Genomic DNA, 26,410 nt, shown 5'->3' with positions numbered 1-26,410 from the left:
AAAATTCATCACATTCCTTCTCAAGGGCAGGGTATTGGAGCCTAATTTGATTCCAGAACCACTCTCTTCTCTTGTTCTAAATAAAATGCCAAAAACGAACATCCTTGTGACCCTCTCCTTCAAGTATATCAGAGCTACATTTTCACTTGAGTATCTGCACCTATTACCAATCAGAGGTGTTTCTCCTCCTGTCCACGAGCATAAAGCTTTGTTCAGGCCCAGTCTTTGTTCAGGCTCAGAATTAGCTCAGGATTAATGAGACTGTGTGCAAACAAACAAGTACAGTAAATTACATAAATGCCCTGGACCTGAGCATGTAGAGAGTTTTTCAAAGAATTCCAAGTGGCGCCCAAAGGCATTAAAAAATTAATCTCCCTCCCAAAGGAAACTCTGAATTCTAAAGTGAAAACACGTACATGAAAGTCTCCCTCTCCCAAGAGAACAAGTTCCTACAAAGCCGACGGTGGTGGGGAGAATCCTGCATGGGCTGCTGCCTCTGACGCCGACAGCACTGTGCTCAGCTTACAGCTGGTGATCACATTCCCTGCAAAAGACAGTCTGCTTCCACTCAGCGCCTCTAAGCTAAGAGGAGGAAGGGAGCAAGAATGAGACGTGGAGCAAAAAGCTTTCCTTTTCTGTTTTTTTTAAACTTCAGATGACTCACTGGCAAAGACTTATGAATGGTCTCCTTGGAAGAGACAAAAAAATTCGCTACTTCTTTCAGCTGAAACAAGTGAATAGAGAGTAAACTCACCTCCAAGGGGCAGCTTGGCTTCTCTTTCACAGAGAAGAGGTGTTATTTCTCCTTTATAATTCACTGAGAAAAGCAGCTCTCTATTTCTTACCTGTCATCCTTGTATTCCACCTGCAGACCTGTGCTTCACTTGGTAAGAGCACAGTGACTACAAACCCTGCATTTGTTGGGACAAACGCAGGCTTTGGATGGCAGAAATAGGAAATAAAGACCTTGTTTGTAATACAGCTAGTTACCAGCAAGAATGTAAAAAGGGGAAACGAACAAGGAGACAATAAAAAGAACAACAGCCCTGGTCTGACTGAACAGGCTACACACTGATTTTCTTTTTTTTTCTTTTTTTTTTCCGCACTGATTTTCATAATGAGTGAGGCCAAGTCTGCTGTGGTGAGACAAACTCACTCACTTCAGCAGCTGAGATTCCCTTACTCACCCCGGTAGAGTCCAAAGAAGCCCTCATAACGCAAGACTTTCTTAAAACAGTCAAAGCTGTTTTTGTACATCAGCTCTCCCACAACAGAGCCGGTGCCACGCTGGTTTTGCATGCGGGTCTTCACCAGGTCTATAGGATATACTGCGGTGGCTCCCACAGCTACAAATGAAACAAACAATTTTTAGGCTTAAAAGAGAGCACAATTAAAGGGAGAATAAGGACAACAAATCTCATCTCAGAGGATTAGGAAACAGAACACAGTATCTATTCTCACAAAAGAGACTTTCTGTAGTTTTTCTTTCTTTCATACACAGCTGAAGGATCAGAGGCTAGCAACCACTGGGACCCATAAATACAGCTGCTACAGAGAACAACTGCAGCGAATTTTCAAGTTGTCACCAACATTAGATAGTCAACACACAATTTTCTTTAACGTTAAAATATTATATATAACATATTTCTTTATATGTTCCAATAAGTGTCCATATATTATACCAGTTACCCCTTAAAATAACTATATATGTATACAGAAGTGGCTATAAATTTACAATGTAGTTTACTATAGCACTTTGGTAAATTGACCTTAGTTACAGCTATAATATTGGAACCAAATCTCAACATGACCCTCCCGCTACTTACAGAACCCAGTTTTGTTTTTTTTAAAAAAGGCCAGGCTTCAGAAAATCTCAGGCACTAAAAAATTTATAACATGAATTAGAGTATTAAAATTTTCAACTGTTGAAAACCAAAACATGCTTTGCAACTTCTAAAACTGAGACTGAAAAGAAAAAATAATAGTTTCATCAGTTCAGGCTTGTTTTGAAAAAGTGTAAGTATTTTAATCACATCTACTAGGTTCTTCTCAACAAAGCAACTTCAGGTTTTACACATATTCTCTGGAGAGATGTAAGCCAGAAAAAAAAAAAAGCCTCTTAAATTTTGCCCAAGAGCAGAGAAGGGAGGTTCATTTTAGCAAATCACTAACAAGTCTAGATATTCTTCAACCAACAAAAGATGAAAGGGGGAAAAAAAGGCAAGACACCACACACAAGCAGAAAAGCAAATGTGAATCACTTTAAGAGGTCCTTTTATTTCGTAAGCATCTGGGATTTGTACCCCAAATCTTGATTTCCCACCTTCCCTCACTCCTGACACCAAAAAACAGTCTGAGTCTCCATTTCTTCATACTGGCTTTAACCATAATAACTAGCGGAATGCAGCACGCATCCAAGATGTTCACGTGATTCCAGAGGTTTTTGTCCTGAAGACAGACTGGAGCCAGAGGGGCCATGGCTGTACTATGACAAGTCCTCTGATCATAGGTAAAAATAAAGAACACTTCAGAAAGCCCTGAACTCGTGACCCTTGCGAACAATGAACTGCACCTTTGCTGATCTGTCCCAGTCTAGTGAGATAATATTACATGAACACAAGCTTGAAACAGCACACAGACATGTCACTCACCTCCAGCAACTGAGCCCAGAGTGAATCTGTAAGCAGACTCGGCAATCTGGAGCCAGATAGGCCTGCCTAAACCATGAGATTGCTGTGGGGGAGGAGAAAATACTTTTTAAAAAAATGGAAAAGCATACAGCAAATGAGAAAAGCTATAATTTTGCTATGTTACTTTAAGATTCTGAAATAGATACTTCTACTATCGACATTTAAAAACCGTATCTGGCCAAATAGATACAGTAGCTTTCCCCCCTCATTTTCACAAGCCTGTTAATGCCTCATTTATCTGCTACTATTGGGGAACACTCTATCATTCTACAGAAGTGAATCTTTCAGGTAAATAAATATTTTAGGTATAAAATCTTTATGCCTTCTTTCCTTTAATCAACTTAAAATTGAAAAATCTTTCCAAAATGTACAAAAACTATCTTGTTTCCTCAATCACAGAATACCGATCATAATCTACCATCTCTGGTAGATTAGATGAAGGTCAACATTAGACAGAAGGTCAACATATTCATACGACTATCATACGACCATTCATACGACCAGGATCCAAGGCAGCTGTTTGTGCTAGCTTCCCATGCTTGACAGCTGTAACTTCTTTTACCAATAGCCTCCTAGTTTGATTTTGATGCTTCCCTCCCATCTATCAAGGCTGGAGAAATCACGTAACTAGAACTATCAGGATTAGACATAAGCAAGGTCAAAGATGTCTTTTTGGGCTAACATGAAAAACTTTAATAGCTGCTATATTTCAAGAGTTCAGAGTCTTTGCCCGCTTACTTCTGGCTCTGAAGCTTAACCACTGAGGTTATCACTAGATAATTATAGTACTTCTCACCTATGCTACTGAGCATCTGCTCTCCTACACCTATGTATTCCTCAATTCTGCCTATGCAAAGAGGACACCTGAAAGACTTAAAGATATCCTTAAAGATATCCTGAGGCCTGGGGCTTGTAAATTTTCAAAAGGCTTCAAATCATCCTGCTGTATAGTTAGGTTGAGAGCCACTGTCCTAGCCGTATTTGTAGTTCTAATAAAAACTCTGTTTTGAGAAAAAAGCAAATGGGAAAATTCTATTATGATTCAGAATGGTATTTCATTGGTATCTCACAGCATTAACGACCTGAAATAATTTGCCTATAGTAATTGTCAGTCTTCTTTAATATTTTGATTCTGAACAAGAGCAGCTACAAATGATAACAGTCTGAATGAAATACTGTTTTATCATAAGAAAACTTGAAAAATATCAACTTGAACGAGCTTTTAAAACACCAGCATAATAAAAAAGTTTAGATACTCTCACTAGAATAATTTAATGGAAAGGGACTCCATGCCTAAAATCTAAAGGAAAGAAAAAAGTAAGCTAATCTACTTTGATTTGCTTTCATTTGTACAATCTCTTCAAAGTTCAATGAAGCAAGCTAAAAATGACAAAACCAGATATTTATTAACAATTTGGGAAGCAGCCTATAGAAAGGTTTTGTGTTCTTGTTTTGTAAATTGTGCACCACAGTAAACATTTCTTTTAACAAAAGCATCTGATATCTAAATACTAATATTTACTACCTGAATGTGATCTCTGTAGGCAGAGATCTTTAAAACCTCATTATGCTTGTCACAGTGTTATGGTTCAATAAATTCTATAGTAAGAAGGAAAATCAGTAATGTTTGATGAAAAGTCAATATGAAGCCCTTGGAAAATCTGGCAATTAGTCAAATATCATTACTTCAAATAAAATCACTATTGTATAAATGTCAACTGTCCCAGTATACCAAACTTGTGTGCTTAGTCGCTCAGTCGTGTCTGACTCTTTGTGACCCCATGGACTGTAGCTCACCAGGCTTCTCTGTCCATGGGGATTCTCCAGACAAGAATACTGGAGTGGGTTGCCATGGCCTCCTCCAGGGGCTCTTCCCAATCCAGGAATCGAACTCAGGTCTCCCGCATTGCAGGTCGATTCTTTACCATCTGAGCCTCCATGGAAACCCATATAATTAGCTGAAAGTATACATCCATTACCCACTCCAGTGTTCTCGCCTGGAGAATCCCAGGGGTGGAGCCTGGTAGGCTGCCGTCTATGGGGTCGCACAGAGTCGGACACGACTGAAGCGACTTCGCAGCAGCAGCAGCATACATCCATTACATCCAAAATGGAATTTAATATATAGAAGAAACCATTATTTAAAAGGTGAGGGCTTTTCTGGTGCTCTAGGGGTTAAGAATCTGCCTGCTAATGCAGGGGACATGGTTCGATACCGATGGGGAGGATCCCACATGCCACAGGGCAGCTAAGTTCTTGAGCCACAACTACTGAGCCCTCACACATGCCTAGATTCTGTGCTCTGCAACTAGAGAAAGCCCAACAAAAAGCTCCCCGCTCTCTACAACTGGAGAAAGCCCCAGCACAGCCAAAAATAAATCAATAAATGAATCTTAAATAGAATAAAAAGATGAAAAATTGCACATAGGACATAATTATGATTTTGTAGGGGATACATTTTTTCCTAGTAAGTTAGCCCAAGCAACTATATAGCCATCCATTATGTTTGATTTATATGCTGCAATAAAAGTGAGCAATTAATCATTTAATACTGATATTTTATTAGAAATTTAAAAAGGGAAAGAGAACATTTTAACAAAACCTTGTGTATAGTCTAATTTTTATTCATTCAGAGAACAGTAAAAAAATACATGCCATCAAAAAACATAATTACTTTTTGTTCCATTTATTACTATAATAATGCTACTGATTTTATTTGGAGATTTGCTGTCCTCCAAAAGATGAAAGCACTTTACCAAGCACTCAGGATTGGAGACCAAATGCAGCCCTCAAGGGGTCCAATGTTTTTCTTTCTTTCTTGTTTTTTTATGGGAATAAAATTGCTTTACAATGTTGTGGTAGTTTCTGGGGGGTCCAGTGTTTTTCAATCTTCTGGAAATAAATTCCCCGGTGAGACCATCAGAAGGGTGCTTGCTCTCAGCAATTTCTACCCACAGTTGAGACCACCCTGTGCTAATTTGTCAGTCAGTCCACTGTACACACACAGGTCAGATGGCCACACTGTGGACAGGACAGGTGACCTGCCAAAGGTCTTACTGTGAAATGGGGAGCGAGCAGAGCGGTGGCCTGTGTCACCCCACTGTCTTCTCCATCATTCTTTAAGTCAACAGACTTCAACAGCTGTTTCTGACTGAACACTCCTGCCAGGTACTGTATGATTTCATTTATAAGTTATATGTACATTTCACTGTATTGATTATATGCATAAAAATCTAAATAATACATTATTAAATTACATACAATATATATTCTAAACATACAAAAATAGAAATTATACAAGAATGAGATGAAATTATACAAGAATGAGAGTGAAAAAGTTGGCTTAAAGTTCAACATTCAGAAAACTAAGATCATGGCATCTGGCCCCATCACTTCATGGCAAATATATGGGGAAACACTGGAAACAGTGTCAGACTTTATTTTGGGGGGCTCCAAAATCACTGCAGATGGTGACTGCAGCCATGAAATTAAAAGACACTTACTCCTTGGAAGGAAAGTTATGACCAACCTAGACAGCATATTAAAAAGCAGAGACATTACTTTGCCAACAAAGGTCCATCTAGTCAAGGCTATGGTTTTTCCAGTGGTCATGTATGGATGTGAGAGCTGGACTATAAAGAAAGTCGAGCACCAAAGAATTGATGCTTTTGAAGTGTGGTGTTGGAGAAGACTCTTTGAGAGTCCCTTGGACTGCAAAGAGATCCAACCAGTTCATCCTAAGGGAGATCATTTCTGGGTGTTCATTGGAAGGACTGATGTTGAAGCTGAAACTCCAATACTTTGGCCTCCTGATGCGAAGAGCTGACTCATTTGAAAAGACCCTGATGCTAAGAAAGATTGAGGGCAGGAGGAGAAGAGGACGACAGAGGATGAGACGGTTGGATGGTATCACCGACTTAATGCACATGGGTTTGGGTAGGCTCCAGGAGTTGGTGATGGACAGGGAGGCTGGCGTGCTGTGGTTCATGGGGTCACAAAGAGTCAGACATGACTGAGCAACTGAACTGAAACAAAATAATTTAAATTTTATTTTGCATTTATTAATGCAAAATCCTTCTTGGTGTCACTTTTAAGTATTATATTAACTGAAAATACTTCAGTCAGTTTTTTAAATATTGATTGAATACAATGAGGCTAACCAGTTAATTCTGATATGCTGTTTCAAGGACAATTCATTTGAAAACAAACATAATCTGTAACTTTGAGGTAAAAGTGATTTTCAACATCAAATATTTTAAAGAAATTGAAGTTATGGCATTTTGGCTTAGATTTTAAAACCTTTCATAACCACTATAGCTGTTACACTACCTCTATAACACATACGCTTTTAATCTCTAATCATGCACACAGGAGACTTCTCTGAAATTGGAGTTTCTCAATCACAAAACTGGGTGAAAATAAATCTCATTCTCAGAATATGAATTATTTCCAATCATGACTCCTTTCAAAAGAATCAGTTAGTTCAGTTCAGTCGCTCAGTTGTGTCCAACTCTTTGCGACCCCATGAATCGCAGCACGCCAGGCCTCCCGGTCCATCACCAACTCCCGGAGTTCACTCAGACTCACGTCCATCGAGTCCGTGATGCCATCCAGCCATCTCATCCTCGGTCGTCCCCTTCTCCTCCTGCCCCCAATCCCTCCCAGCATCAGGGTCTTTTCCAATGAGTCAACTCTTTGCATGAGGTGGCCAAAGTACTGGAGTTTCAGATTTAGCATCAGTCCTTCCAAAGAAATCCCAGGGCTAATCTCCTTCAGAATGGACTGGTTGGATCTCCTTGCAGTCCAAGGGACTCTCAGGAGTCTTCTCCAACACCACAGTTCAAAAGCATCACTTCTTTGGCACTCAGCCTTCTTCACAGTCCAACTCTCACATTCATACATGACCACAGGAAAAACCATAGCCTTGACTAGACGGACCTTTGTTGGCAAAGTAATGTCTCTGCTTTTGAATATGCTGTCTAGGTTGGTTATAACTTTTCTTCCAAGAAGTAAGCGTCTTTTAATTTCATGGCTGCAGTCACCATCTGCAGTGATTTATGTTGAATTTAAAACTCACTGACTAAAACAGCTATGACCCCAAATAAGAATTAAGTATTGGGGAGGGACAAGATAGGGGTGTGGGCCAAATGGTATCCCGATAAGCGGAACCTAAAATATGACAAAAAGGAACTATCTATGAAACAGACACACAGATATAGAGAACAGAACTGTGGTTGCCAGGTGGGCGGGGGAGGGAAGGATTGGGAGTTTCGGATTAGCAGATGAAAACCATTACATATAGGATGGATAAACAAGGTCTTACAGTATAGCAGAGGGAATTATATTCAGTATCTTGAAGCATAACAGAAAAGCCTATGAAAAACAGTGAATGTACATGTGTATAACTGAGTCACTTTGCTGTACAGTAGAAATTAAACCCAACATTATAAATTAACTATACAATAAAATTTTTTTAAAAACTAAAACTAAAGGGGGAGTATGTGATTAAGAGACAAACTACTATGTATAAAATAAAGAAGCAAAAAGGATATATCATACAGGGGAATACAGTCATTATTTTGTAATAACTTTAAATGGAGTATAATCTATAAAAATACTGAACCACTGTTACATACCTGAAATTAATGTAATATTGTAAGTCAACTATACCTCAATTAAAGAAAGAATCAAGTAACCACTAATTCCCTTATTCATATAAAAGGTTTCTCCTGTGTTCAATCATATATTTTCTTTATATGCTCGTCCTTTAAAGAACGTTTTTAAGCCCTACAAAATCCTATGAACACTGTAGGATTATACTGTGATTTAATCCTTAACTAAGAACATCTTTAACTCTAAATACCCAAATGCCTTTTGAAAGAAATGTCATCTCCACCCTTATTAAATAGCATTTATTTTTTAAAAGCATACAATATACGGCTACTAAGGGTTTTTTTGTTTCTTTTTTTTAGGCTTAGCTATCACTTATGGTTCACTTATATTCAGGTATGTAAATTAATGTAATTAATACTATGGATTTCACTTCATGAATATTCATAAGTACAATGCTACTGTAGCTGTCATCTCTATTAATGACTGTATACTGAATTTTTTAGCATTTAGGCTGAAAGAAAATCTCAGCACTATGAAGATCACCCACCGTGAACAAATGGGCCAAAGGAAAGAGGCACTCTTTTCCTTAAGGTTATGATTATGATCATGAAGGTGATATTTAACAAGATTAATTAAGTGTTTTTCAAAGCACAATAAGAGCTGAGAACCTTAAACGATTTTTAACCCGCTCTCTAAGCTATGTGGATGAAAGGAAATGAGGAAATGGTTCAAGATCTCATTTGCAGAAGAGAAAGTTCTTTTACTTTGTTGTTAACCATAACTCATCCTATAAATGAGAATTAGATAAGGCAAGATCATGTCAGTTAACAAGTCAAGCACCCTGCCCAAACCAAGCTACTTCATGTAGTATGCCAACCCAATAAAAAGAAGTGCCTCTTCCACTGTTGATGAACAGAAAAAAAAAAGAAGAAGGAAAGGCTGAGGTTTTTTATACCGAGCATGGGTTGGGGCAGGAGGGGAAGACTAGACTTTATACCAACTAAAATGCATGACTGTAACGGCAAAATGTGCTGTGCTAAACCACTTCAGTCCTTTCTCTTTGCGATCCCATGGACTATATTATGCCTGCCAGGCGCCTCTGTCCATGGGATTCTCCAGGCAAGGATACTGGCATGGGTTGCCATGCCCTCCTCCAGGGGATCTTTCCAACCCAGGGATCAAACCCACATTTCTTATGTCTTTGCACTGGCAGGAGGGTTCTTTACCACTAGGGCAACCTGGGAAGCCCTCTAAAAGGTTAGGGAAAATTAAACAAAATTCTTTTGTCTGCAAATCACATCTACAAATTTAACACACCTGAATTTGAGCTCAAAAACAAGATTATAATCCCAAGATGTGACACTCTATGAGATGGAAGGAAAAACAATTATATATATACATACATACGCACACACACATATATACATGTGGTGGTATAATCACTAAGTCATGTCCGACTCTTGCAATCCCATGGACTGTAACCTGCCAGACTCCTCTGTCCATGGGATTTCCCAGGCAAGAATACTAGAATGGGTTGCCATTTCCTTCTCTCAGGGATCTTTCCCACTCAGGGATCGAACCGCTGTCTCCAACCCACGTCTCTTGCATTGTAGGCAGATTTTTCACCACTGAGCCAGCAGGGAAGCCCATATTTGCATATATATTTCTCCCAAATGCTAAACAATATATACTTCTTTCTGACTAAGAAGTGAGGTTAAATTGTGTTAAAAACTGTAATAAGTCTTTAATTCTAACACTTTAAATGAGGTAAATGGTTAATAAATAGACAAATCTAGTATAGAAAGTCAATCTCTTCTTTTCTGAGAACAGACTTCAATTTATGGTAAAATTATCACAGATGACAGGTGTTAAAAATTCAAAAAAAAAGAATCAGTAACTGGATTATAATGCTTCTATTTACTTTACTCAGCAGCTATCCAAAGTTTTAAAGGTCTGTTAGAATGAAAAATACACAGACAAACTCCTATGTCTAAGAAATGCTATACATGAAACAGAGTGAAAAATCATTCTAATAATGTTCTGACAGAACCCCATCTTATATTTCAAAAGTTTCTTGTGCAAGTGGGCTGCAGCTTAAATATAATTTCCCATAGAAACAAAACTTTTAAAAAGTATGTATATTCCCAAGCAGGTCCATCATAGATAAAATTCACCCCATTTATTTGAAAAAGTAATTATGTGATAAACAGTAAAGAAAAAATAAAGAAATTGTCTACCTATTCTCATATTGGACTAGAATTGGTCTTTAATCTCCAAAGCACTTCATGGTCCAAAATGTCACATTCTTGTCTCTCTGCAACCCACCTTCTTTAATTCATTTTAATCAAATGAACATTTCCATTTTTCTCATTGGTTATCTCTATTCCTCCACCTCCTAAACAACACTTGCCATTGTCAGATGTAATTCTGGCCAATCTGGATAGTATAAAATGGCATCTAATTGTAGTTTTAATATGTATTTTTTTCTGTTTACTAACGATATGGAATCTTCTTTCCTTTCTTTCTTCTCTCCCTCCTTCCTTCCCCCATTTGGATATCTTCTTTCTCTTCTGTGTAGCCTGTCTTCTCACCATTTCGGTGATATGTTTTAATGAACAAAGGTTCTTAAATTTAATGAAGTTCAACTTTTTTATGACAAGTATTTTATGCCCTATTTGTAAAAATCTGTTTATCTTTTGATTATGAATATAATCTCCTATGTTATCCTCTCTAAGCTTTTATCTTCCAAGTTTAGAATACCCCAGTTCAGTTCAGATCAGTTGCTCAGTCGTGTCCGACTCTGCGACCCCATGAATCGCAGCACTCCAAGCCTCCCTGTCCATCACCAACTCCCGAAGTTCACTCAGACTCGCGTTCATCAAGTCAGTGATGCCATCCAGCCATCTCATCCTCGGTCGTCCCCTTCTCCTGCCCCCAATCCCTCCCCAGCATCAGAGTCTTTTTCAATGAGTCAGCTCTTCATATGAGGTGGCCAAAGTACTGGAGTTTCAGCTTTAGCATCAGTCCTTCCAATGAACACCCAGGACTGATCTCCTTCAGAATGGACCAGTTGGATCTCCTTGCAGTCCAAGGGACTCTCAAGAGTCTTCTCCAACACCACAGTTCAAAAGCATCAATTCTTTGGCACTCAGCCTTCTTCACAGTCCAACTCTCACATCCATACATGACCACAGGAAAAACCATAGGCTTGACTAGATGGACCTTAGTTGGCAAAGTAATGTCTCTGCTTTTGACTATACTATCTAGGTTGGTCATAACTTTTCTTCCAAGGAGTAAGCGTCTTTTAATTTCATGGCTGCAGTCACCATCTGCAGTGATTTTGGAGCCCCCAAAAATGAAGTCTGACACTGTTTCCACTGTTTCTCCATCTATTTCCCATGGAGTGATGGGACCGGATGCCATGATCTTCGTTTTCTGAATGTTGAGCTTTAAGCCAACTTTTTCACTCTCCTCTTTCACTTTCATCAAGAGGCTTTTTAGTTCCTCTTCACTTTCTGCCGTAAGGGTGGTGTCATCTGCATATCTGAGGTTATTGATATTTCTCCCGGCAATCCTGACTCCAGCTTGTGTTTCTTCCGGCCCAGCGTTTCTCATGATGTACTCTGCATAGAAGTTAAATAAGCAGGGTGACAATATACAGCCTTGACGTACTCCTTTTCCTATTTGGAACCAGTCTGTTGTTCCATGTCCAGGTCTAACTGTTGCTTCCTAGCCTGCATACAGATTTCTCAAGAGGCAAGTTAGGTGGTCTGGTATGCCCATCTCTTTCAGAATTTTCCACAGTTTATTGTGATCCACACAGTCAAAGGCTTTGGCATAGTCAATCAAGCAGAAATAGATGTTTTCTGGAACTCTCTTGCTTTTTCCATGACCCAGCGGATGTTGGCAATTCGATCTCTGGTTCCTCTGCCTTTTCTAAAACCAGCTTGAACATCAGTAAGTTCACAGTTCACGTATTGCTGAAGCCTGGCTTGGAGAATTTTGAGCATTACTTTACTAGCGCAGGTGGAATAGATTTTGGGGTATGGTGTGGGGTGGGAATTTTTTTCAGGTAGGATATCCATCAATCACAGTTTTTAAAAAAATACAATATAGAATTTCAGCCAGCACAAAAATTTAAAAAGTGAAACATTTCAGGCAATAAAGGAGAAGACACAAGATATAATTCTTCCTCACTTGCCATTCTTCTAAGGAAAGTAGACGAAGGTGAATGAAGGAGTTGTGTCATATCTACATTTAAGTTCAACTTGGAGTTTGCTCAGGTAGCCTTCTCATATTTAACAACTACCACCACAACGATAATAACAGTTAACATGTATTGCACACTTAGTAGGTGTAAGTGCATGATCTCATGTAATTCTCACAATCCTGTGAGATGGATACTATGCTCTCTACTTAATAAATGATGAAACTGAGACAGGAAAGATGTTACCTAATCAGCGCCCAAGTTCTTAAACTCTGCCTCTCTCATAACTTTTATTTCTGAGCTCGGAGATCCTCCATCACGCGCATGTGTTTTCATAACTTTCACAGGTTGTGATAACACAACATGCCATTCTTCCTATTTTTTGTCTAGGTTTCAAGAAAATTCCTATAGGGGAATACTCTACATACAAAATGTAAATAATTATGTACTCCTAGTTTGATAACATAGGAAAAATTACAAGAGAATCAAAAGTGTCTTCTGGAAGTAACATGGACATAGTTATTGTTAGCACTTCTGTGATTCTGTGGTCTAGAGAAGTTTTAAAAACAAGTCACTAAAATTACAGTCTATGTGGCTACCTTAGAATGCCTCATATTAATAAGTTTAAAATAATTTAACTAAGAAAAGCTTTTTCTAGACTGAAAACTGCAGAAAGTTTACTACTTTTCTGCTGTAAGAACTCAGGCATATTGTTATATTATTCTACTTAGGTCTTAGCCTATATTCCTTATAAAGCTTTTAATGTTACAAGGAAAATGGAGATATATTAAATTTTTTGAAAAAGAAAAAAACCCATTGCTTCACATAATTTTTACAGGATGCAGGAACTTGAAGGATGCTTAGAAAGATCTGCAGGTACTCATTTTACTAAAGGAGAAACAGAGGTCCATAGAAACTTATACCAGATCCCAAAGACAGTAAAGGTCAGATTTTGCAATGGCTGTAAATCCCTCTTAAAATAATATTCGTTATCTGTTTCCATGAAATTCTAAAAATTATTCATGACTTTTGAGTTTTATTTTTTCCATGTGTTGTTTTTATAATGATTTACAGGAAAAAAACAGAGTTTAAATCTTCATTTTTATTTCTTTATTCCAAACTCTCAGCAATGTGTGTTTGTGTTCATTCGTTCAGTTATGTCCAACTCTGTGCAAGCCCATGGACTGTAGCCTTCTAGTTCCTTTGTCCATGGACTTTTCCAGGCGAGAACACTGGAGTGGGGTACCATTTCTTCCTCCAGGGGATCTTTCCGACCCAAGGACCAAACTCGCATCTCTTAACGTCTCCTGCATTGGCAGGTGGATTCCTCACCTGTGCCACCTGGGAAGCCCAACTCCTCAGCAATAAGACTACCCTATCTAAGTGATATGTGAAAGGAAAAATAAACAATACGGGCTCTGTCTGAGCTTCCTCCTTTGGGACCAATATACGTACACCCAGGATGTCTACCTGTTCTCTGGAGACTGCAGGTCCCCATGCCATTCTACCAGTTAGGGAAAAGGAAGAGAGCAAGAGATAATGGTGGTTTCTATCACTGCCCATTTTCTAAGTAACTGACAAAAGCTTTGAGCATCAGTGCTGCCACTGAAGGCAGGCAAATCTTCGAATCTGTCTTCAAGAAAATTTCCAACAGTGGCAGAATTACAACACCTTCCTAAGGAATCAGAACTATGAGCGATGCAGACTTAGGGCGCCAAAGATTACAAAAGCCAACCTTCATTGACGGCCTCCAGCAAAATAGCTAGGGGCGAGAAGGCCAGTAAAATAAGAAGAGCACCAGAAAGGTTGAAAAAGGAGGAAATGAGTTGGGTTTTTTAATTCATTACATTGTTTTTAATAAGCTAAATGAGATATTCCCCAGATAACAATTATTAAGGACACCCACAAGGAAAGCTTTACTCATAGACATGTAACACTAAAAAAGAAAAACCTCCTTTTGCAATGAAATTTTTCGAACTTCAAGAAGAAAATGCTTGTTTATAAAATGTATACTATAAAATATAAAATTATACTCAGTAAGAGCTCTTTAAATATTTTAACACATCTCCAAATGTTAAATAATTTTATTAAATTTTACTATAAATCAATGAATTGGAATAAATCCACCTATTTTTTTTAAGGATCTGAGAACTTATAACAAAAATAAACTTTGAAGGCAGCAAATAAGAGCTTTTTACTACTAAAGAGGCTAAATCTCAGTGGGTTACTGATATATTTTAATTTACAGGAAGCTTTACTACACCCCAAGCAAACAAAGTATTAACATAAAATGTAGATATAAAAGCAATTAGTTTCCATTTTCAATTTACTTACCTGACTATAGCACTATTATAAAAACTTTTAACTGAAATCCTATTTTGTAAATTTCTTAGCAACCTTTAAATAAGATCTTATAATACCTATGAAGTTCTTGATTATTACACAGAGTAAAACTGAAAATTCTAATTTGTTTCAGAGGCAGAATCATCATTCCATGGAGCTCAAACAGAAGAAAGTTTTGCTACTGAAACTTCCCACAGTGCACCACACTCAGATAGCACATCTGGCTACTCATCAATGTGGTAGCAGCAAAACAGACAGGGGCCTTTCCATGGTATGCCAATGTAGCTTCTCTCTCTCTCTCTCTCTCTCTCTCTCTCCCCACCTCTCTCGTCTCCTGTCTTCTTCCCCCCAACCTGCCCCCATCTCCCCTGACCTTCCCCACGTCTCCTAGCCTCATAGTGTATCACAGTCTTCTAAAGAATCGTATGGGACACAGGTCTCATGTCTGTTAGACAAGGACTAGCCCTCCTATAACCTTCATTCCCACCCCCAAAACCATGTGACCACCACTGCAACGGAGGCTTCTTCCAGATACCTCAGAAATAGGGTTTCAGTTTAAAACAAGATTTTTTAAAAATCTGTTCAATTCCACTCTTCAAAGTAATATCATGGAGTTTATTTTCCTACCAAGAGAGTATTTTTGAAACCAGAAATAAGGCTGCATTAACTTTATAGGATTCAGAAGTTACTGTTTTTACCATTCTTAATATAAACAAAAAACAAATATTATAAAAAATGTAATAATCATCAAGGTTTTCTTTCTGGTTCATTATTTACATAGTTTTCCTGTGTTACTGTTATAATCTATAAGACACTACAGTGAAAGATTCTCAGTCAAAGATTCGTTTCAGTAGAGGAATGTCTTGTATTTTAAAAACCCTGTAAATACCAGTTTGATAATACAAAGTGAACTTCACACTAATCTTTAAATGTCACTAGACAAATGAAAGGAAAAGACTGCTACTCTGAGTGAGGGAGGCCAAGCCCATATATGTCTATACTCTTATTTTCCTTATCTTAAAAAAGCTAAAAGAAAAACAAACAAACATAAATCCAGCTGCCCCATAAGAATACTCTATAAGGGTGGGGCTAACAGTTTTATAAAGGTAATCTTTGTGCTAAGTAAAATCTTTCTGTAAATCATGTTTTCATTTCCATAGATTCAGAAGGTTCAGGCTGTCATTTCCATACTACTTGAGCATTTTTGAAGATGATTCTGTTTATGATATGCCTCCTACCTGTCTCTGAAGTTCTGCCAGGTTGTAAGGTAAGGCTCCTTCAGCCAGTGGGGCTATTCTCTCAATATCTGCCAAAGTCAAGCGCCTTCAGGCAAAAATATGGGAAAGAAAGAAAACTGTTAGACATTGACAGACACCTCATACTAAGATCACCTTTCTTCAGAAAGGAAAGGGTAAATAAGAACTATGGTTTAAAAGTAGTATTTCCCTATTCACACAGATAATTTTAGTAAGAGGGAAAAAAAAACTTCAGACCTTGCTTGCCACACAAAAAGCAAAAGACTCTAAAGAAATAATAGACAGTACATAAATTTAATGACTTTAAAGATCGATTACAAAAACTAAAGAAATAATTCTTCTCAGAAGCAAAGTATAAACACTGACTGTTCAGTTCATACACATTGAATATATTTCTTTAGTATACATCTTTAATGTTTAAGTGCAAAGTATCTTGAGAAGGATAAACACAAAAGTGATAGATACTGGTTGCCTTTAAAGGTACAAGGGAGAAGGGGTGGATGCGAGATGTTTTTACAGCGGGCTCTTTAAAACTCTTTGAGTTTTGAACCGAGTGAATGAACTACTGTTTTAAAATAAGTGTATTCCATGATCCAGGTAGTAGGTCACTTCAGATCCAGTTTTGAGAAGCACTTTTTGCAAGCTTTTATTATCACAAAAGATGTTCAATACCTTTACTACAAATGTAAATTCTAGATGGGTGAGGTATGGCCTGATATTTCATGTCAATCATCAAAGACTGGCTGGTTTATCCAGTATCAACTCCAGCTTGACAATTTATTATGTAACATGAAGGCAATAAATTATCTATGTACACTCAAATTCTACTAGTCTTCAGTTCTAGGGTTAAAACCTATTTTTCAGATATGCCTACAGTTACATAACTGTTAAAATCTGATCACTTAGTAGATCATGAGTCCCCTATCCCAAGGGCCTACTGCATGCCCACAGACAAAGCTTTTTCATCTGGATTTGTGTAAGACTTTACAAATTAAATACTCTCTCTGTGCTCTGGGTTTTTTCAATCTATAAAAGAGACATAAAACATCTAAGCTTAATTATGATAATAAGCATGATAATAATGTCACAGGCATATTTCAAGAAAATGATACCCTCCAACACAAAATGGTATATACTGCTTAGGAAAATGCCCACTCACAATGAATCAAAAAAAGGTTATAAGATTCCTGAACATGTACTTAAATTTATTTTATAAATTTAGGCAAATATCCACAAATCTCTAAAAATTTCTAACCACCTCTACAGAGTCCAGATTAAATCAATTTTTCTGTCCCTCACTTACTTCTCATTTCCCTCTTCCCTCCTCTATCATTCCTCCTTCCCCTTTTCCCTCTCTCACACTCTTCAACAACCCTTCCTCCCTTCTTTGCCTCTCTCTCTCCATTTCCTCCCTTCCTTTCTCTTCCCCTCCCCTTCTTGCTTTCCCTTCCCTTCCTCCATTTCGCCCTACTTCACCTGTCTCATCCTCCTCCCCTGTTTCTCGTATCTACTTGTGTCTTTTTCTTGAAATTTATATACTGAGAAAATTATTGTATAAATGAACTAAAAGAACACCACTGCTTCACATTAAAGTAAGTATCATGAGGAATTACTGGAATAGTTACCCTGTAGCATTATATAAGTCTGAAAGCTGGTACAGGATGTCAATTTCTAGTGGGGTGACTTGTCCATAGCGTATGGCACTCTGGGCAAATTCCTCTGGAAGAAAAAGAAAATACTTTAAAATCTTCAAAGACTCTTAACACGTAACAAGCTTCTACCTTAACTATTATCTGAAAGCTAAAAGCATTTTAGTATTATTTTAAAAGTTTAAAACTGAATTTCAATATCTAAGTTCAGCTACATAGAAATAACTACAAAAATATGAAAACTGGCAAAAGATAAAATGTTAAGATGATGAAACAGTAAAAGCAGGAAAAATAATTTCAGAGGTAAAACAATCTCTTTAGGTTCCTCTAACCTCATCTTGTTTATTTGCTTTGGTCTCCAGAGCTAAAATATAAAAGAACTGGCTCTCCTCTAGTCACTTAAAACATCCCACCTCAATTCAGCAAAAGGAGTAGCCCTGCCCATCTTTCTGTGGCCACTCCTTCCTCATACAAAGAAGCCGTTGCCACTGACCTGTTTGACAGACTGGGCCACGGTTCTTTTTAAAACTGTCAAAGCCACTTTTCCACTCCTAACCTCAGCATCCCATTAAATCCAACTGGATTTTTGGAGACCATGATGGTCCAAGTGAAACAGACACACATGGTAACATACTTTCTAGATGTGGCTTCACAGTAGTAAACCTAGATCAACCTCTCACCCTAGATAAAGAAAAGTGAAAATGCTGAGATTCGAATCAATATGTATTTTAAAAATCTTACCCTTTGTGACTTCAACATCTTTCCTTGTGCCAGCTAGAGTGCTATATATCTTACGAACAAGCTCCATGTTATTCAGTAAGGAGTTAAATGCATTGAAGTATGAGAAGCTAACCTGGTGTGAGATACTTCCTCCGGCTGCCTAGGAAATGACAACACAGAAAGTTAAACAAACAAAAACAAAAGCACATTTAGGGACACAAAGGAGTCTTCATTACTAAAATGATAAACAACCAGTCCATAAACACAAGGAAGGGATCATGCTGAAACACTGTCAGTGCATTTCAAGCCCTCAGGAAAGTCTACGTAATTTAGGTGTTAAGGAAGAAAGCAACATCTGGAAGTTGGACTTCATGGTTCATCTACCTATAAGGTCAAAAACAACAAATATAATTATCACAGATCAAAACCAATGATTATTTAAACAGGATTTTCAAGACCTTCAACTATGAAACTCCTGCTATTTCTGGATAATCCAAACCTCAACATACAATATAAGAAACATTTTTTAAACTTGCTTTTTTTTCTACACCCATATACAAAAACCAGTGGTAACTTTAAATTTTAAGACTATTTCACTTTATCAGCTTTACTAATCTTTTCTTTTTTAAGCTCCTTGTTATAATTAACATATAGAATGGTCTGTGCTGAGCTCTGAATCTCTGTGAAAAAATGTAAAACTACCAAAAAACACTCCAAAAAGATGTAGAGAAAATCTAGGGAGGATTTACTTGCTATAAATATGTCTTTAGTGGAATAGTGCTAAAGAGGCTCTCTCATGCCTGGGGAAGAAGGGGGACAATACAGGCTACCCTACTCTGCAGGGTAGGAGGTAACTTCTCCCTCTACCCAACAGTTGGACATAAACTCAAAAGAGAATACTTTTCGTAGCTTGCAAACATTTAACTTCTAAGCCAAGAGTCAGAGGAATCCAGATGATTAAAAACATTCTCTATTAAAAACTCAAATACTTATGGAAATGACAGTGTGACAATCTTAATCATAAAGATCTATATTAAGGACAATATAGGTAATGATGGGCATATGTTCCCACCCCCATCTCTCACACACAAGCCTTAACCCAAATATATGTGATATCTGTATTAGCCTAAATTCGGATACCAGTGACCCAAAAAGCCAGATCCAAATTATTTAACACATTCCTCCAGAAATTGAGATGGCATGTGGTAAACTGAGGCTATAACAGCTCTATCTACCCAGCTGGAAAAGATTAAACAGGTTCCCTCACCCCAAGGTACTGAGTCCTTCTCTCTAGGATTTTCTTTTCTTCTCTCCTCCCTCTCTCCCTTACTTTCTTTTCTTCCTTCTTTCATTTTTTTGGCTAGGGTATGAGGTGAGGGTAGGGGAGTGGGAGATGGGTGTCAAGGAGGCGAAATGTATAGGAGAAAGTGACATGCTCCATGTTCAAATTCACTGAAGAAAAAGAACAGAAGTTGATCTTTCTACCCTGGTCTAAATCAGGGATAATGATCTTCAGCTGAGACAACACACGCACTCATTGGCTTCCCTCCATTTAAAACAAGCAGCAATCAAAAACTTACACCTAAGTACAATACAGGAACAAGAAAAGCGGTAAGTGAGGACAGTTTCACCATTCTTCATAAGGAAGTGGATGACATCAGTCTGCTGTTGGCCCAGATGCTTACTTTACAGAGTTTAGCAGTTTCAAGAACAAAAAACTGTCTGGTCCATGCAGACTGAATGCACAGGTGAAGGGGCAGAGAGAGGAGTGAGCCACAGGGGCTGACGCCAACATACTTCCTCCATACCTTCTGCCACAGCCATGGCTACTAAAACAGTGTAGAGGCCAGTGATGATCCCTCTAGCAAACAGCACCCTGCAGGCAACAAAGGAAGGAGCCATCCTTATAGCAAGGCTTTGGGAGCCTGGTGGGATGGAAAGAGGCCAAAGGTGAAGGCAGTAGTGTCTGGGAGAAGTACTGCCCTTGGGAAAAAGGAACTGCACACCCTTGTCTACATACTCCCCTGTTTTCTTTAGGTGGACTCTGTAAATGGAAATAAACAATTTGGAAATATATGAGAGCAAGACTGTGGTGCTGATCTGGGGGAAAACTATTCACTATCCCCGCCCCCGACCAACACACACACACCCCTCCCTTACACACATCTGATGACCTCCTACCAACTAAGAGTAAAGTGACAACACAGGAGAGGCAGACATGCAGAGGGATGCAATCCAGGACGATGGTTTCAAAGGTCTGAGGGAACAGGAAGTTGAAGGCACTGCTTTTTACTTACTGAGACTAAGTTCTCCTCCACGAAGGGAGTAAGCATGTGAGACCGGATGGTAACCATGATGTCACTGAAATCCAGACCAGAAATCAGGCCACTTTTGCTTTTGTCTTTGAGAGCAAAGGCTTGCCTTGCATGTTCCAACTGTAGTTCCTGGAGGAAGAAGTCAGAAACAGGGCCTCAGGCTGACGGAAGCATACCCCAGAATCTGTGTTTTAGAAAAGCAGAGACATCCTTCCTCTACACACATTTACTTTAAAAATGAATGATACACATCTCTGAATGTACAGCAAAACTCTTCATGTCTTTTCAAAAAGCACATTTTCCTGAAAATATATTTACTACATGTTATTTCTCAGAAAGAAAAGTAAGTCACAGAATGTCAATAAAAAGGGAGGGAGAAAAAAAAAACCTTTGTTTACTTGAAAAGTTTCCATTACTGAAAACAGAGTATTTTTTCAGTGCTTTAAGTTTCTGATTTTAAAATATGTAGTAACTCTCCTGCTTGAAGAAGTTCTTGTCATCCCAGAGCACTTCTTAGATTACAGGTGGCTCTCCCTATCCGAGGGTTTCATGCCCTTAGATTCAACCAACCACAGCTCAAATTCTAATATGAAAGTTATGAATAACAAACTGCATAAACACTGTTCATCTATCACTCTATGTGGCCTTGAGTGATACCCACAAACTGTAAAACAATCCAGAAGATCGCAGAACTTTTCAGCTACTGGGCAGCCAAACTTTGCAGTAGGTGATATCAATTAAAATTTAAAAAAAAAAAAAAAAGTGGGCTTCCCTGGTGGTCCAGTGATTACCAATCCACCTGCCAAAATCAGGGTATGCAGGTTTGATACCTGATCCAGGAAGATCCCACATGCTGTGGGGGAACTAAGCCCGAGCACCATAACTACTGAGCCCACCCGCCCTAGATATCATGCTCTCCAACAAGAGAAGCCCCTGCTCGTTGCAACTAGAGAAAGTCCCTGCACAGCCAAAAATTAATTAAAAATTAAATTTTTAAAGTGCAAGTAATACCCTAGTTCACTTCAGTCACTCAGTCATGTCTGACTCTTTGCGACCCCATGAACCACAGCATGCCAGGCCTCCCTGTCCATCACCAACTCCCTGAGTTCACTCAGACTCACGTCCATCGAGTCCATGATGCCATCCAGCCATCTCATCCTCTGTCGTCACCTTTTCCTCCTGCCCCAAATCCCTCCCAGCATCAAGGTCTTTTCCAATGAGTCAACTCTTCGCATGAGGTGGCCAAAGTACTGGAGTTTCAGCTTCAGCATCATTCCCTCCAAAGAACACCCAGGGCTGATCTCCTTTAGAATGGACCGGTTGGATCTCCTTGCACTCCAAGGGATGCTCAAGAGTCTTCTCCAACACCACAGTTCAAAAGCATCAATTCTTCGGCGCTCAGCTTTCTTCACAGTACAACTCTCACATCCACACATGACTACTGGAAAAACCATAACCTTGACTAGATGGACCTTTGTTGGCAAAGTAATGTCTCTGCTTTTGAATATGCTATCTAGGTCGGTCATAACTTTTCTTCCAAGGAGTAAGCGTCTTTTAATTTCATGGCTGCAGTCACCATCTGCAGTGATTTTGGAGCCCCCCAAAATAAACTCTGACACTGTTTCCACTGATTCCCCATCTATTTCCCATGAAGTGATGGGACCAGATGCCATGATCTTCATTTTCTGAATGTTGAGCCTTAAGCCAACTGTTCACTCTCCTCTTTCACTTTCATCAAGAGGCTTTTTAGTTCCTCTTCACTTTCTGCCATAAGGGTGGTGTCATCTGCATATCTGAGGTTATTGATATTTCTCCCAGCAATCTTGATTCCAGCTTGTGCTTCTTCCAGCCCAGCGTTTCTCATGATGTACTCTGCATAGAAGTTAAATAAGCAGGGTGACAATATACAGCCTTGACGTACTCCTTTTCCTATTTGGAACCAGTCTGTTGTTCCATGTCCAGTTCTAACTGTTGCTTCCTGACCTGCATACAGATTTCTCAAGAGGCAGGTCAGGTGGTCTGGTATTCCAATCTCCTAAGGACTATTTAAAAGTCAAAATTAGAGCATTTCTTTCCTAGGACATATGACATAATCCAAATAAATCTGTTATCACAACATCATAATAGTGCTATTAGATGCCATTTTCACACTATTTGCAACTCTGGAAATAATGAAAGTGAGTAGTTCAGCTGTGTCCAACTCTGTGACCCCATGGACTGTAGCGCTCCAAGTCCTTTGTCCATGGAATTCTCCAGGCAAGAATACTAGAGTGGATTGCCAGTTCCTTTTCCAGGGTATCTTCCCTATGGATTTCAGTCTGAGCCACCAGGGAAGCCCTTGGAAACAATATTCCTATCTAAATATATAAATATTATTCACAGAAGATATATTAAACATTGCAATTAGCATTATCATTCTTTTATAAAAGCCTACAAATCAATGTTGATTTACCCTTTTCTGACATTTAAAATAGCTTTTGATAGAAGTTTCTCCATTTTACTAATTATATTTTTCTGTATCTCAACAGTGGTTGAAAGACATTGAAACTGGTTTTACTCATGATTCATTAAACTATACATTTGTTTTATATGTGTATAAAATATACATATAAATATGTCCATAGTTGTATGATATTTAACAATAAAACAAGTTTTTAAGTATTTTCTTAGCAGGTTAACAAGCTGGAGACAAGTTTATCCAATCTACTAAATCTTCAATAATCTTAACTTTTAAAAAATTTAATAATATCATCACACATATTTGGATTTTCTTGAAAAGACCAACACAAGCAGAGAAACTAAAAATCAACTGGTAAAAATATATGAAAGATAGAGTACAAAATAAACAACCAGCATGATTTAACAAGGATTTCCAGGTGGCACTAGTGGTAAAAAAAATCCACCAGCCAATCCTGAAGACTCAAGAGATGCAGGTTCAACCCCTGGGTCAGGACGATCCCTTGAAGCAGGAAATGGCAACCCTCTACAGCGTTCTTGCCTGGAAAATTCCATGGACAGACGAGCCTGGCAGGTTAGAGTCCATGGGGCCGCAGACAGTCAGGCACAACTGAGCAACTAAGCACACACACGATTTGACAAAGTAGTTTTCTTTTCCACCCCTTTTTAAATTCCAACTTATTAAAGTATATAAGCATCTAAATGCAGAGTTCCAAAGAATAGCAGGGAGAGATAAGAAAGCCTTCTTCAGCGACCAATGCAAAGAAATAGAGGAAAACAACACAATGGGAAAGACTAGAGATCTCTTCAAGAAAATTAGAGATACCAAGGGAACATTTCATGCAAAGATGGGCTCAATAAAGGACAGAAACAGTATGGACCTAACAGAAGCAGAAGATATTAAGGAGAGGTGGCAAGAATACACAGAAGAACTATACAAAAAAGATATTCATGACCCAGATAATCACAATGGTGTGATCACTCATCTAGAGCCAGAACTCCTGGAATGTGAAGTCAAGTGGGGCTTAGAAAGCATCACTACAAACAAAGCCAGTGGAGGTGATGGAATTCCAGTTGAGCTCTTTCAAATCCTGAAAGATGATGCTGTGAAAGTGCTGCACTCAATATGCCAGCAAATTTGGAAAACTCAGCAGTGGCCACAGGACTGGAAAAGGTCAGTTTTCATTCCAATCCCAAAGAAAGGCAATGCTAAAAAATGCTCAAACTACCGCACAATTATATTCATCTCACACGCTAGTAAAGTAATGCTCAAAATTCTCCAAGCCAGGCTTCAGCAATACGTGAACCGTCAACTTCCTGATGTTCAAGCTGGTTTTAGAAAAGGCAGAGGAACCAGAGATCAAATTGTCAACATCTGCTGGATCATGGAAAAAGCAAGAGAGTTCCAGAAAAACATCTATTTCTGCTTTATTGACTATGCCAAAGCCTTTGACTGTGTGGATCACAATAAACTGTGGAAAATTCTTCCACAGATGGGCATACCAGACCACTTAACCTGCTTCTTGAGAAATCTGTATGCAGGTCAGGAAGCAACAATTAGAACTGGACATGGAACAACAGACTGGTTCCAAATAGGAAAAGGAGTACGTCAAGGCTGTATATTGTCACCCTGCTTATTTAACTTCTATGCAGAGTACATCATGAGAAACGCTGGGCTGGAAGAAGCACAAGCTGGAATCAAGATTGCTGGGAGAAATATCAATAACCTCAGATAGGCAGATGACAACACCCTTATGGCAGAAAGTGAAGAGGAACTAAAAAGCCTCTTGATGAAAGTGAAAGAGGAGAGTGAAAAAGTTGGCTTAAAGCTCAACATTCAGAAACAAAGATCATGGCATCTGGTCCCATCACTTCATGGGAAATAGACGGGGAAACAGTGGAAACAGTGTCAGAGTTTATTTTGGGGGGCTCCAAAATCACTGCAGATGGTGACTGCAGCCATGAAATTAAAAGACGCTTACTCCTTGGAAGAAAAGTTATGACCGACCTAGATAGCATATTCAAAAGCAGAGACATTACTTTGCCGACTAAGGTCCGTCTAGTCAAGGCTATGGTTTTTCCTGTGGTCATGTATGGATGTGAGAGTTGGACTGTGAAGAAAGCTGAGCGCCGAAGAATTGATGCTTTTGAACTGTGGTGTTGGAGAAGACTCTTGAGCATCCCTTGGACTGCAAGGAGATCCAACCAGTCCATTCTGAAGGAGATCAGCCCTGGGATTTCTTTGGAAGGACTGATGCTAAAGCTGAAACTCCAGTACTTTGGCCACCTCATGCGAAGAGTTGACTCATTGGAAAAGACTCTGATGCTGGGAGGGATTGGGGGCAGGAGGAGAAGGGGACGACCGAGGATAAGATGGCTGGATGGCATCATGGACTCGATGGACGTGAGTCTGAGTGAACTCAGGGAGTTGGTGATGGACAGGGAGGCCTGGCGTGCTGTGATTCATGGGGTCTCAAGGAGTCAGACACCACTGAGCAACTAACTGAAAGTATAACTGACAAAATTGTAGCATATTTAAAAATGGGTACAATGTTACGATTTGACATATGTATACATTGCACAAGGACTCCCACCATTGAGTTAACTAACACATCCATCACTTCACATACTTTTTTTTTTGACAAGAACACTCTTGGCAAATTTCAATTATACAATACAGTATTTTCATCACCACGTTATACATTAGATCTTCAGATTTTATTCATCTTATAGTAAAATTCATGCCCTTTTCCAGCCTCTTCCTATTTCTCCTACCCCCTCCAATCATAGTCATTATGCTACTCTGTTTCTACGTATACAATGTTTTATTTTTTAAGTGATACCAGGAAGTATTTGTCTTTCTGTGACTGGCTTAGTAGAATGCCCTCCAAGTTCAGCCATGCAGTTGCAAATGACAGGATTTCCTTTCCTGTTGTTGTTGAATAGTATTCCATTGCATAAATGTGGAATGAGATGTGTGTGTGTGTGTGTGTGTGTGTACACACACACGACACATTTTCTTCAACCATTCTTTTGTCAATGGACACTTGTCTCTACACCTTGGCTACTATGATAATGCTGCAATAAACAAGAACATAGATAGTCTCTTTGAGATGATGACTTTGTTTCCTTTGTATACACACTCAGAAGTAGGATTGCT

General features: G+C 38.7%; 1 protein-coding gene across 2 annotated transcripts in view; it reads right to left on the bottom strand.

Moving 5' to 3' along the window:
* The window catches only part of SLC25A12 (solute carrier family 25 member 12), a 102,942-nt gene that overhangs the window by 24,104 nt on the left and 52,428 nt on the right, over positions 1–26,410 (bottom strand). For both annotated transcript variants that reach the window (XM_052658947.1, XM_052658946.1), the window contains exons 6-11: positions 20,776–20,922; positions 18,500–18,638; positions 17,735–17,828; positions 16,092–16,176; positions 2,652–2,733; positions 1,188–1,346 (exon numbers count right to left, since the gene is read on the bottom strand). In XM_052658947.1, the coding sequence (XP_052514907.1) occupies positions 1,188–1,346; positions 2,652–2,733; positions 16,092–16,176; positions 17,735–17,828; positions 18,500–18,638; positions 20,776–20,922 (706 nt within the window). The remainder of the gene's footprint in view (positions 1–1,187; positions 1,347–2,651; positions 2,734–16,091; positions 16,177–17,734; positions 17,829–18,499; positions 18,639–20,775; positions 20,923–26,410) is intronic.

The sequence above is a fragment of the Budorcas taxicolor genome, chromosome 2 (assembly GCF_023091745.1).
Source record: "Budorcas taxicolor isolate Tak-1 chromosome 2, Takin1.1, whole genome shotgun sequence".
Taxonomy (NCBI): domain Eukaryota; kingdom Metazoa; phylum Chordata; class Mammalia; order Artiodactyla; family Bovidae; genus Budorcas; species Budorcas taxicolor.
This window is presented reverse-complemented; position numbering and strand designations above follow the sequence as displayed.